The 12,055-nt window shown below is 31.3% G+C and overlaps 1 protein-coding gene across 1 annotated transcript; it reads left to right on the plus strand.

The window, feature by feature from the left end:
- Positions 1 to 2,708: 2,708 nt before the first annotated feature.
- Positions 2,709 to 4,445, plus strand: LOC141902110 (uncharacterized). The gene has a single exon (XM_074789750.1). The coding sequence runs from the start codon at positions 2,709 to 2,711 to the stop codon at positions 4,443 to 4,445; it is 1,737 nt and encodes a 578-aa protein (XP_074645851.1).
- The last annotated feature ends 7,610 nt before the right edge of the window (positions 4,446 to 12,055 follow it).

The raw sequence follows: 12,055 nt of genomic DNA on the forward strand, positions 1-12,055 counted from the left end.
CAAGGTGTTTGGACGCGTAGACAACATGCGCCGACACGTCAAAACGTGTAAAGGATCCGTTGAACCACCGCGTGTAAACCCTCTACCGCGCGTAAACCCTCCGCGTGTGAACCCACCGCCACATCCTGATTGTCACCCCATTCACCCCGGGACGTCTAACTCTGTAAGTAATCGAACTCATGAATTGCTAAAAAACTCATTCATCTTTAATATAATCCAGGTATTTTTTCTATTTTCTAGCATTCTTGCGACATATGCGGTAAAACGCTATCTCGTAAAGATAGCTTGGTAAGGCATATGAGGACGTGTCAGCCTAACAAGTCATCGACCTTACCACGACTGCCACCACCACCACCAGCCGTACGGGAGTTTACATGCTCGCGATGTTCGGATTCGTTCCATTCGATCGCCGAGTTAAAACGTCACGGCGAGGTATGCGCTCCACGGCCCTCAACATCGAAACGCCCTATTGACGATATTGATGATGAGGAAGAAGAAACGTGTTCGAAGCGCCCTCACTTTGAAAACCCCGACGAAATAATACGGGGCAATATTAAACTGGTCAGGGTAAGTAATCGAATACATCAAAATCGTTTAACATAATGACGAACAAAATGACAAAAAAGAATGTTTCCATTATTTTACAGAACGGCGTACAACACAGCAAAAAATTCAACATGAAAACTGAGTTGTACAAGGTTACCGTGATACCACATGACGACCCGAATAACGACCAACTCGATGCGCAGGATACACAAGCCACCGTCCGAAATTACCTAACCGACGTTTTAGCGGCAATTAGTGAAATGCTGGACGCTCGTTCGAGTGACATGATTCGTATATCTATCGAGCACGCAGAACTCAATGGAAACATTGAATTTCCATTCGTACCGTTGGACGAACTAACGGTCGAATATATACTCGATAGGTTAATACGTGTTCTACAGTCGAATGAGGATTTGTCTTTGGATGGATTAATTTTCCATTGTACATTCATTCGAATGCCGCTAGGTGGTGTCCGTCGTAAACGCGTCGAGGTAAATTTTGAGTCGTTTAGACAAAACAAACGCTGTATTGTCTCGATCGATAATGACGATGATTTGTGTCTCGCTAGGTCGTTGGTGGTGGCAAAGGCGCGTGCGGATAATGACCCCCGTTATGATACCATACGTAAATGCGACCGACCGACGCAGAAGGATGCGGCGATTGCCCTACACACGAATGCCGGTGTGCCCCAAGGCAAGTGTGGATTGCGCGAGTTGGACGTATTTTCGAAACAATTATCCGAATACTACATAATTGTTGTAACGGGGGATCATATCGCGTATCACATTTTATACGAGAACAATCGCAATGTGTTAGACGCTCAGGGTGTAAATGCCAAAAAACTTATATTATTATATACAGATGGCCATTTCGATGTAATTACATCGATGGCTTCATTTACCTGTCGCGTATACTATTGCTATAATTGTAAAAAGGGGTATACGAATACAGAACGACATCGCTGTACCGATAAATGTAGACTTTGCTTTGGGGATTGCGTAGAACAACGGGGAAATTATTTGTGTATAAAATGCAATATCTATTTTAAATCGGAAGCGTGTTTAGCTAGACACTGCAGACCAAGAGCAGACGGGGTAAGCGTATGCGATTCGAGAGCGCGATGTTTACAATGCGGGTCTATTGTATCTAGAAAGAAACTTGATCCTAAATCTCACGACTGCGGTCAAAAATACTGCAGTTCTTGTAAAGAGCAAAAGCCTAGCGGCCATCTTTGCTACATCGGGGTCGCCAAAAGTCAGGATCACGTGGTTTCTGAGGAACAGGGTAACCCTCATACACTAATTAACGCGTATTTGGATGCCGATAAGGCTGGCGATGAGCTAAAATATAGAAAGTTCATCGCATTCGATTTCGAAACAACGACTGTGGAATCGAACCACGTTGTAGTATTGGGCATAGCGCATAGAATATGTCAAATGTGTAAATGGTCGAAACGGACCCCTGACTCGGTTTGCGATTATTGCGGTAAGCATGAACACGTGTTTAAAACGGACTCTGAATTCTGCGAGTGGTTGTTTACGGAAGAGAATAGGGGCGCCATTGTTTTCGCGCATAATTTTCAATCCTTTGACGGTTACTTTATTCTTCAATATTTGGTGTCACAAGGTATATTACCAGATATTGTACCAAACGGCGGGAAAATAATGACTATGACCGTCACACATTTGGACATAAAGTTTTTGGACACGTTGAATTTTCTACCAATGAAACTCGCTAAATTACCCGAAACACTAGGTATTCCCGAGTTGAAAAAGGGCTATTTTCCGTATAAATTCTGCACTCGCGAGAATATTGATTACGTCGGACCTATTCCCGATGTAGAATATTACAATCCCGACGGTCTAAGTTCGAGCGAAAGGTCTGATTTAATAAAGTGGCATAGCGATCGGCAGTCGGAACATTTCATTTTTGATATGCAACGCGAGTTGGTCGAATACTGTCGTTCAGATGTGGATATTCTGATGCAATCGGTCGTAAATTTTCAACATCAATTCTTTGCTCTTTCGGCTGTTGATCCATTTCGTAATAGCATCACTATAGCATCGGCGTGCAATGTGGCGTTACGAACAAACTTTTTGAAACCGACAACAATAGGGCTAATCCCTCCGGGCGGTTATAAACCTAATGCAAAATTTTCCAAGATGGCAATTAACTGGTTGAAATGGGTATCCACAACGAATGACATACGAGTCCAACACGCGTTGAACGGCGGCGAAGTATCGATTGACCGCTTTAAAGTAGACGGTTATCACGCCGAATCCAATACCGTGTACGAATTTCACGGTTGTTTATATCACGGATGCCCTAAGTGTTTCAAAAATCCGGATTTGATATCTCCGGTACGACCCGATCGTAAATTCGGTGAATTATATCAGGCCACATTAGAAAAAACATCTAAAATTAGAGCTTTGGGTTACAATTTGGTAGAATTTTGGGAACACGAATATCGTGACTTGGTTAAAGAAAACCACGCGTTTGCAGATTTTGTCAAGAAATCTGATATTCTCGATCCATTGCAACCACGTGACGCATTTTTTGGAGGTCGTACGAACGCGATAAAAATTTATCGCAAAGCCGAGGGTGAAGAAAAAATCAAATACATCGACATATGCTCGTTATACCCGTACGTCAACAGTCGTTGCAGTTATCCAATCGGTCATCCGACTATTGTGACTGAAAATTTCCGCGATATTGAAAATTATTACGGGTTGATAAAGTGTAAGGTTTTACCGCCTCGGGGTTTATATCTACCAGTGCTCCCATATAGATCGGGTGGGAAATTGACTTTCCCATTGTGTCGAACGTGCGCTAATGAAAGCAATCAGCGCGAAAAGTGTTATCACTCGGATGATGAACGTTCGATAACGGGTACCTGGGTAACTTTAGAGGTACAAAAAGCAGTGAAACTTGGTTATAAGTTATTAGATATATATGAAATTTGGGATTGGGAAACTAACGAAACGGGTTTATTCGAGGATTATATAGGAAAATTCCTCAAAGTTAAAACTGAAGCTAGTGGCTGGCCGGCTAAAGATATGTCTCGCGAACAGAAGGATAAATTCATTTCCGATTATTTAGAAAGAGAGGGTATCCAACTCGAAGAAGATAAGATTAAGAAAGCCAAGGGGATGCGAACAGTCGCGAAATTATGTTTAAATTCGATGTGGGGTAAACTCGGTCAAAACGAAAATAAGACGACGGCCAAATATATTTCGGACCCCGGGGAATTATACAGAATGCTTTTGGATGAAACTTTAGAGATAAGCGATCTGTTGTTGTGTAATGACGAGGTGCTAAGAGTGCATTACAAAAAACGCGAAGAATTTGTTGAATCGACAAACAAAACCAGCGTCGCTTTAGCAGCTTTCACAACGGCTCATGCGCGGCTTATTCTTTATAGTTATATGGAGAAATTAGGGGAACGAACCCTATACACGGATACCGACTCTATCATTTATAGCGTGAAACCTGGTGAATGGGATCCGCCAACCGGCAATTTTTTGGGTGATATGACCGATGAATTGGTTGATAAATACGGGGAGGGGTCGTTTATTTCAGAATTTGTTTCGGCTGGACCCAAAAATTATGCATATCGGGTATTCAGTCCTAGAGATAATGAATTCTCGACTGAATGTAAGGTTAAAGGGATCAATTTGAATTTTCGAAACAAGCAAATTGTAAACTTTGGTTCCATGGTGGATATAATTGTCGAAGAAAAGTACGACCATCTTTACATATTAAATCCCGACAAAATCAATAGAAAGATCAAGGACTGCTCTATTTACAATAGAGACGAACGTAAAATATATCGCGCAGTTTATACTAAACGAGCTTTCGACCCCGCAGATCGGTATAACACGCTTCCGTACGGATATTAATGTAACAAATAGTGAAAAGACAAAAATATAGTTACCTATTTATTTATTTATTCTATTTATTGCGTATTTATTGTTAATAAATGTTTTTTAATTGTTGACATTAATTTGTTTTACATTTGTTTTTTTGTGGTTTACTTCGTTTCACCCGTCCTCGGGATTTCTTGGAAAAGCGCCATCTAGGATTTACTTTTCCCCCTCCTCACACACACACACGCATAGGATCTCGTAATAGTGGCGCCATCTAGGGAATTCATCAGACTACTAAATCGTTTTGGAATTTACATAGTCAATGATTTGAATTTTGCCGCCAAAAAGAAAATTCGTAAAGGAAAAAAGAAAAAAATCTTAAGGAAAATATCTTAAGGAAAAAAAAAAATCTTAAGGAAAAAAAAAAAAAATCTTAAGAAAAATATCTCGAAGAAAAAAATCTTAAGAAAAAAATCTTGAGAAAAAAATCTTAAGAAAAAAATCATAAGAAAAAAATCTTAAGAAAAATATCTTAAGAAATCCCGCCATCTTGGATGACGTCACTTCCGGCCGCCATCTTGGATGACGTCACTTCCGGTATGACGTCACTTCCGGTGTGACGTCATCCTCCTCACTCCTCCTCCCTCACTCCACTGTGGCCCCATAGTGACATCATGTAACTACTGGGCGAGTCGCGATTGCTACTATCATCCGGTGTTATCTTTCAGTAAGTAATTTTAAGTTTAAAATAGGACGGAGAGTGCATAGGTATAATCTACGCGGAGCGAATGCGTGTTATATTGCTATCAGAATTCTACATTTCAATTAGAAGCAGTTAGATGTCGAATCTGATAGAAGATGAATTTTATGTGCGAAAAAAAAGTGGAAAATATGTAAATAATAATAATAACAATCAACAGAATTACAAAAGGGTTTTCGACGAAAGTCAGAAAACCCTAATTATAATAATAATAATAATAATAATCAACAGAATTACAATAGGGTTTCTGCGAAAGCAGCAGAAACCCTAATAATAATAATAATCAGCAGGAATACAATTGGGTTTCTGCGAAGGCAGCAGACACCCTAATAATCACGCGGATATCAATAGGGTTTTCTGTGAAATAACAGAAAACCCTAATTAACCCCTTCATTTAAATAGCACAATACGAACAAAGTGAATAAATAAATAAACGGTCGCAGTGCATCCATATCACTTCCAAGAAGAACATGCACCTTGACATCAAGTCAAAGTTGAACAGGTAAATATATTTTAGTCTATGAACAACTAGATCAGGGATGAGATGCAAGATTCTGAAATTTTCACATTTTTACACAAAAATGTAATTTTTAGAAATTTTCACATTTTTCACATGCATCTTAGTAAAAAATGAAAAACAATTCTCGCACGCTCGTTTTTATTTCTCATTTTTTATGAGTTTCACTCCTAATTGAAATAGAAATTATAGTTATTTTCATATTTTTTCATTTTTTACTCACTCGCCCTTTCAACCTTTAATCTGAAAGCCTATTACCCCTATTACTCTTAAAATATTCATATACATGAATAAAATATATATGAATAACATATAAATGAATAAAATATAAATGAATAAAATGTGTCATATCAATTTTTTTAAAAATTTAGTATTAAAATGGAAGCAAATAAGTACTACTGTCCAACATGTAATATAAATATAGATAAATCCCAAAAATCAAGACACAATAAAACTAAAACACATTTAGAGAATAAATTGAAATTAGAATATGAAGATGATATATTAGAAACTTAATTAGATGAATTAAAGAATGAAAAAGAAACATACAAACGTGATACATGTAATCAATCATTCAGTGATAAAAGATATTATAATGAACATTTAAAATCTAAAAGCCATATTAGAAATAAGAATAATGATATTTTAGGTGAAGATTATTTTGATAATGACAATGATATAAAACATAAGACAATTAAAAGAATAAGAAATAAATTAAACAATAAAAGACCATACATGGAAGATGTAAGAAATTATATTAATTCATTAGATAATAAAAAAGATATAGAGATAACCGAAGCATTTAAAAGTGATATTGGTCCAGCAGCTATCGAGTTTAAATTTCATAAAGGAAAAACATTAGAAGAAAATAAAAAACATTTAGAAAATATGAAAAATATTATAAAAATAATTACCGATGTTGAATACCCTAAAATTAGTAAAATTGTATCTTCTAAAGTAAAGTTTATAAAATCTGAAGATAAACCAATATATAATATAAATTCTCATTCACAACATATTATATCTAAAAAACATATAGATGAAAAATTAGATAAATGTTATAATGAAGTAAAAACTAAAATAGAAGAGAAATATTTTGAAGGATCTGGTTTAATATTTGATGAAATAATATTTATGACTTAACATGTTTATAACACAAAATATAATAAGTTAACTAAATCGAAACCAATAGATGAAAATAATGTATCATATTATAAAGAACCAGATATTGAAGCATCGAGTTATATCAAATTACCATTTAAAACTAATGCTGTTATAAATGTACAAAATTTTGATGATAAATGTTTTCTATGGTCTATAATTAGTTGCTTACATCCTGCAACTTATAATATTTGTAGATTAACTCATTATAAACCATTTGAAAATAATTATAAGATAGATAAGTATCCTGTTAGAATTAAAAACATCCCATAAATAGAAAGAGATAATAATATAAAGATAAATGTATTTGATTTACTCAAATTACCAAATACAAAAGGTAACAATATCAAACATTATACATTAGAACCTTTATACCTATCAAAAGATTATGATTCAAACGATGTTATAGATATATTATATTTTGAGAATCATTATATGTGGATTAAACAAATATATTTATTCTTTAGAACAGAAAGTGATCACCATAATAAAATATATCTATGTAGAAAATGTTTACATAAATTCAGTAATGAAAGTACATTATTAGATCATAAACAATTATGTGAAAATCATGATTATTGTAAATTAGTTTTACCAAATGAAAAAGATAAAATATTAGAATTCAAAAAATATTATTACAAAAACAAAGTACCATTTGTAATATATGGAGATTTTGAATCATTAAATAAAGAATTAACTGATCAAGATAGAAAAGAAATATATTATAACAGAAAGAAATTAAATTCTAATGAAAATGATTTTTCAGATGAACCACCAAAAACAAATACTATTAAAAAGATTCATCAATCAGCTGCTGCTTTCGGGTTATATATTAAATCTGATTATCCAGAACTAATTGAAAGTGAATATTATCATTACAGAAATGAAAATGTTATCAATCATTTTTGTGACTTATTAAATGAATATGAAATAAGATTTAGTAAATTATTGAATACAAATAAAGAAATTATAATGACAGAAGATAAAGAAGAATTTGTGTTTGCAGGTAAATGTTATTATTGTGAAAAGATATTTAATTATAAAGATAAAAAAGTAAGAGATCATGACCATTTGAATGGTAAATTTAGAGGTGCAGCGCATGAGGCTTGCAATTTACAAGCCAAAAAAGTAAATTTTGTCCCCATTATATTTCACAATTTATCGGGGTATGACGCGCATTTATTCATTAAGCAACTGTGTCATAAAATAGAAGAAATTAATAATGAAATAGAAAGATTAAATTCAAATAGATCAAAAGATAAAATACCAACTTATAAATTTAAAATGTTAGCTAGAACAACTGAGAATTATATATCATTTCAATTTGGTTGCCTAAGATTTATAGATTCATATAGATTTTTAAATAGTTCATTAGATTACTTATCAAAATCATTAGTTGATGATGAATTAAAAATATTGAAACAACACTATCCAAATAATGATGATTTTAAATTAATGAGATATAAAGGCGCAATTCCATATTCTTTCTATAAAAATCATAATGATTTTAACATAACTGAATTATTAAAAGAACAATTCTATGATGAATTAAAAAATGAATATGTTAAAGATGAAGTATATAATAGAACATTGAATATTTGGAATCATTTCAAAATAGAAAATCATGGGCAATTAGTAGATTCATATCTAAAATCAGATGTATTATTATTAACTGATATATTCGAAAGGTTTAGATATGTAAACCTAAAATATTTCAATATTGATCCTTGTCATTGTTATTCTAGCCCAGGTTTAACAGGGGATTGTGGATTAAAATTTACAAATACAAAAATGGATTTGTTAACAAATACAGATCAATTATTATTATTTGAAAAATCTATAAGAGGAGGAGTTTCAGGTGTATTAGGTGATAGATATTTCAATGTAAATGATAACCCTGGATATAAGTTATTATAGATAGATGCAAATAATTTGTATGGTTGGGCAATGATGGAACCAAAACCTTATGGAGTATTTGAAATAAGTGAAGTTTTACAACATGAAAATAATGATAAATTTGATTGGAAGAAAAGAATTCTAGATATTGCAGATGATTCAGATACTGGTTACTTCTTTGTTGTAGATTTAGAATATCCTGAACATATTAAATTTAAATCAAGAAATCTAGCTTACTGCCCCGAACATAAAACTGTAACTCATGAAGAATTATAAAATTATCAAAAAAGAATTAAACCCGAAAATCATATTCATACAGAAAAGTTAATGGTAACTCAAGAAGATAAATATAATAATGTAGTTCATTATAGAATGTTGAAGTTTTATCTAAAACAAGGAATGATCCTAAAAAAGTACATAGATATATTTCATTTAGTCAATCTAAATGGTTAGAAAAATATATAGATTTTAACACCAAACAGAGAACTGAAGCTAAAACTGATTTCGAGAAAGATTTCTTCAAGTTAATGAATAATGCATTCTATGGTAAGACTTGTGAAAACATTAGAAATAGAAATGATTTTGAGTTAGTAAGTAATGGTAAAAGAATTAGACATTTACAAACATACCCTAAATTTATTGGTAACAGAATATATGATGAAAATTTAGCCGCAGTTAAAATGAGAACAAGTATGAAGTTCAATAAACCTATTTATAATGGTGCTTCAGTTTTTGAATTATCAAAATTACTAATGTATAAATTTTACTATAACGTATTACAACCTCATTTTGGGGAAAAACATATAGAAATATTATATTTTGATACAGATTCTTACATATTAAAGATAAAAACTAATGACATAACTGATGGTTTAAAAACATTAAAACATCATTTTGATTTCAGTAATTATCCTAAAGATCATGAATTGTTTAGCAATGATAATAAAAAAGTTCCTGGTAAATTCAAAGATGAATTAGGTGGTGAAGAAATGATTGAATTCATCGGTATTAGATCTAAAATGTATTCATATAAAACTAAAACTCATGAATCAAAGAAATTGAAAGGAATTACTAAAAGTGTAGTAGAAAAGAATATTCATTTCAAAGATTACATCAATTGTAACATCAATGAAGAAGTTAGAAAACATAAGATGAGATGTTTAAGATCTGAAAATCATGAAATGTTTATTGAAGAGATAGAGAAGATAAGTTTGAATCCTTTCGATGATAAAAGATATATTTTAGATGATGGAATTGATACAGTTGCTTATGGTTGTAATTTAGATGAATACTTACAATTTAAAAGAGAAGAAACAAAAGAGAACGAGATAATGAAAAGAATTCTAACGTGTTAATCAAATTTTAATAAAAATATGTATTATAAATGGAGAGTAAACAAACACACAGTGAGAACAACAAATTATTTCTAGATAGAATAAAAGATACTTCAAATGTCAAATCAGTAGATTATAAATTTAAGAAGTTAAAAGAATTAATAATCAATAAGAAATATCTAATTACAAATATTGATACAGTTACTAACAAATATGGAGATAAATTAGTTATACACTTAGAATATGAAGGATTAAAAGGAAATACATATAAATTCAGAACATATTTACCAGACAGATTTCATAGATTATCAAGTGAAGATTTAGAAGAATTATGTTCTGGAGATTTCTATTTCGTATATAAGGGTAAGAATGAGAAAGGGCACCATGAAATAGATTTCGAATTAGAAATGTAAAATAAATGGTAGAATTAAAAGAATACAGAATATTTGTTGATTCAAGAAAACTTACAAATTATAAATCACATAATTTACTAGTACAATTAGATAGAGAATTTAAGAATTGTGTAGATTTAAAATTAGTAAATATAAGTTTATGTAATTCTTTTCATAATATATCGGATAAAAGTCTTGATCATTTAGCTTTTAAAATTTATGTTAGAAATTTGAATAAATGGTTTCATCTTTATCTAAAACCAGGATTATATAATTTAGAAACATTAGCGCAAGAAATTAATAAAAGAGCTCGTTTAGAAATGGGCTCAGCTGCTCGATTTGAAATTAAATTTATCAAAAGTGATAGTTCGAATAAAATAAGAATAAAGTTAACTAATGAACAACATAGATTTCTAGTAAGAAAACCTTTAGCTAAACTGTTTGGAATTCTTCCGGATAGACATTATTCAAGTATTGAAACTTATACAAATATAATGACTTTTACACACTTTTATATTTATTGCAAATTAATTAATCCTACAAAAACATTTGAAGCAACTAAAGATATAACTTGTAATTCTAGTATATTAAATATTTTACCATTGAAGAATGTTAAACAATTTGGAACGCAAATAAATTATAATTCAGCTGAGTGTGATTTTAAACCTTGTATTCCTCAATTTAATAATTTTAAATTAGAAATAAGAAATCATAATGGATATTTAATTGATTTGAATAACTTTCCTGTAATTTATGAATTAATTATAAGATGTAAAGAGTAATTTTTTCACTATATAAATGAATATAACTGTTGGACCGAGTATATGTTTTGGGTTTGATTTTAAACGTGAGTAAGAAATGAAATTTAACATTACTGATGTAATTATACATATTAGAAATATTGCATTTTCTAATGAAACAACATTTGAGTATGAAAAAACAATAGATAAAGAAACTTTAAATGTAGAAAAGATTACTAATTTAATTAGAGAATCTTTAAGATTTTATGAATTAGATGAAGATTTTATCATCGATGATATTAAAAAAATAATAATTGAAATATATACAAATGAAACTAGTAATGAAATAAATGTTGATTTAATCATAAATAAGTTAACTAAATATTTTGAAGAAAGTAATTTTTTTGATAAATAAATGAGTGATAATAAGTGGATAATAACTGGATTATATAATGGCGCATTACTATCAGTTGGAACTGTTGGTTATTCAATGGTATTAAAAAAAGTATTCAAAATGGGAAGTGTTAATGTTGATAGATTTGATATAAATGATATTTTAAAATTAACATTAGCAGTTACTTTATCTAATTTAACTATTGATTATTTGGAAAAACAAAAATATATTCCTCCCATATAAATGCGTAATTATTTTACTAAATAAATGGCTTCTGCAGTTATAACTATTATAGGATCGGCAATTGTTAACGCTTTAGCATTTACTGGTGGCGGTTATTTATTTAAGCATATTGATAAAAAATGGATCATTAACAGAACAAAAAAGGCATAACTTAGCATTAGAGAAATATAATAAAGCAGCAGAAGAATACAGAGAAAAGAGGCAAA

Source organism: Tubulanus polymorphus, chromosome 3 (genome assembly GCF_964204645.1).
Source record: "Tubulanus polymorphus chromosome 3, tnTubPoly1.2, whole genome shotgun sequence".
NCBI classification, from domain to species: domain Eukaryota; kingdom Metazoa; phylum Nemertea; class Palaeonemertea; order Tubulaniformes; family Tubulanidae; genus Tubulanus; species Tubulanus polymorphus.

What these genes read in the sequence shown, in the direction of transcription:
- LOC141902110 (XM_074789750.1), top strand. Translation starts at nt 2,709, where the DNA reads ATGGCAATTAACTGGTTGAAATGGGTATCCACAACGAATGACATACGA.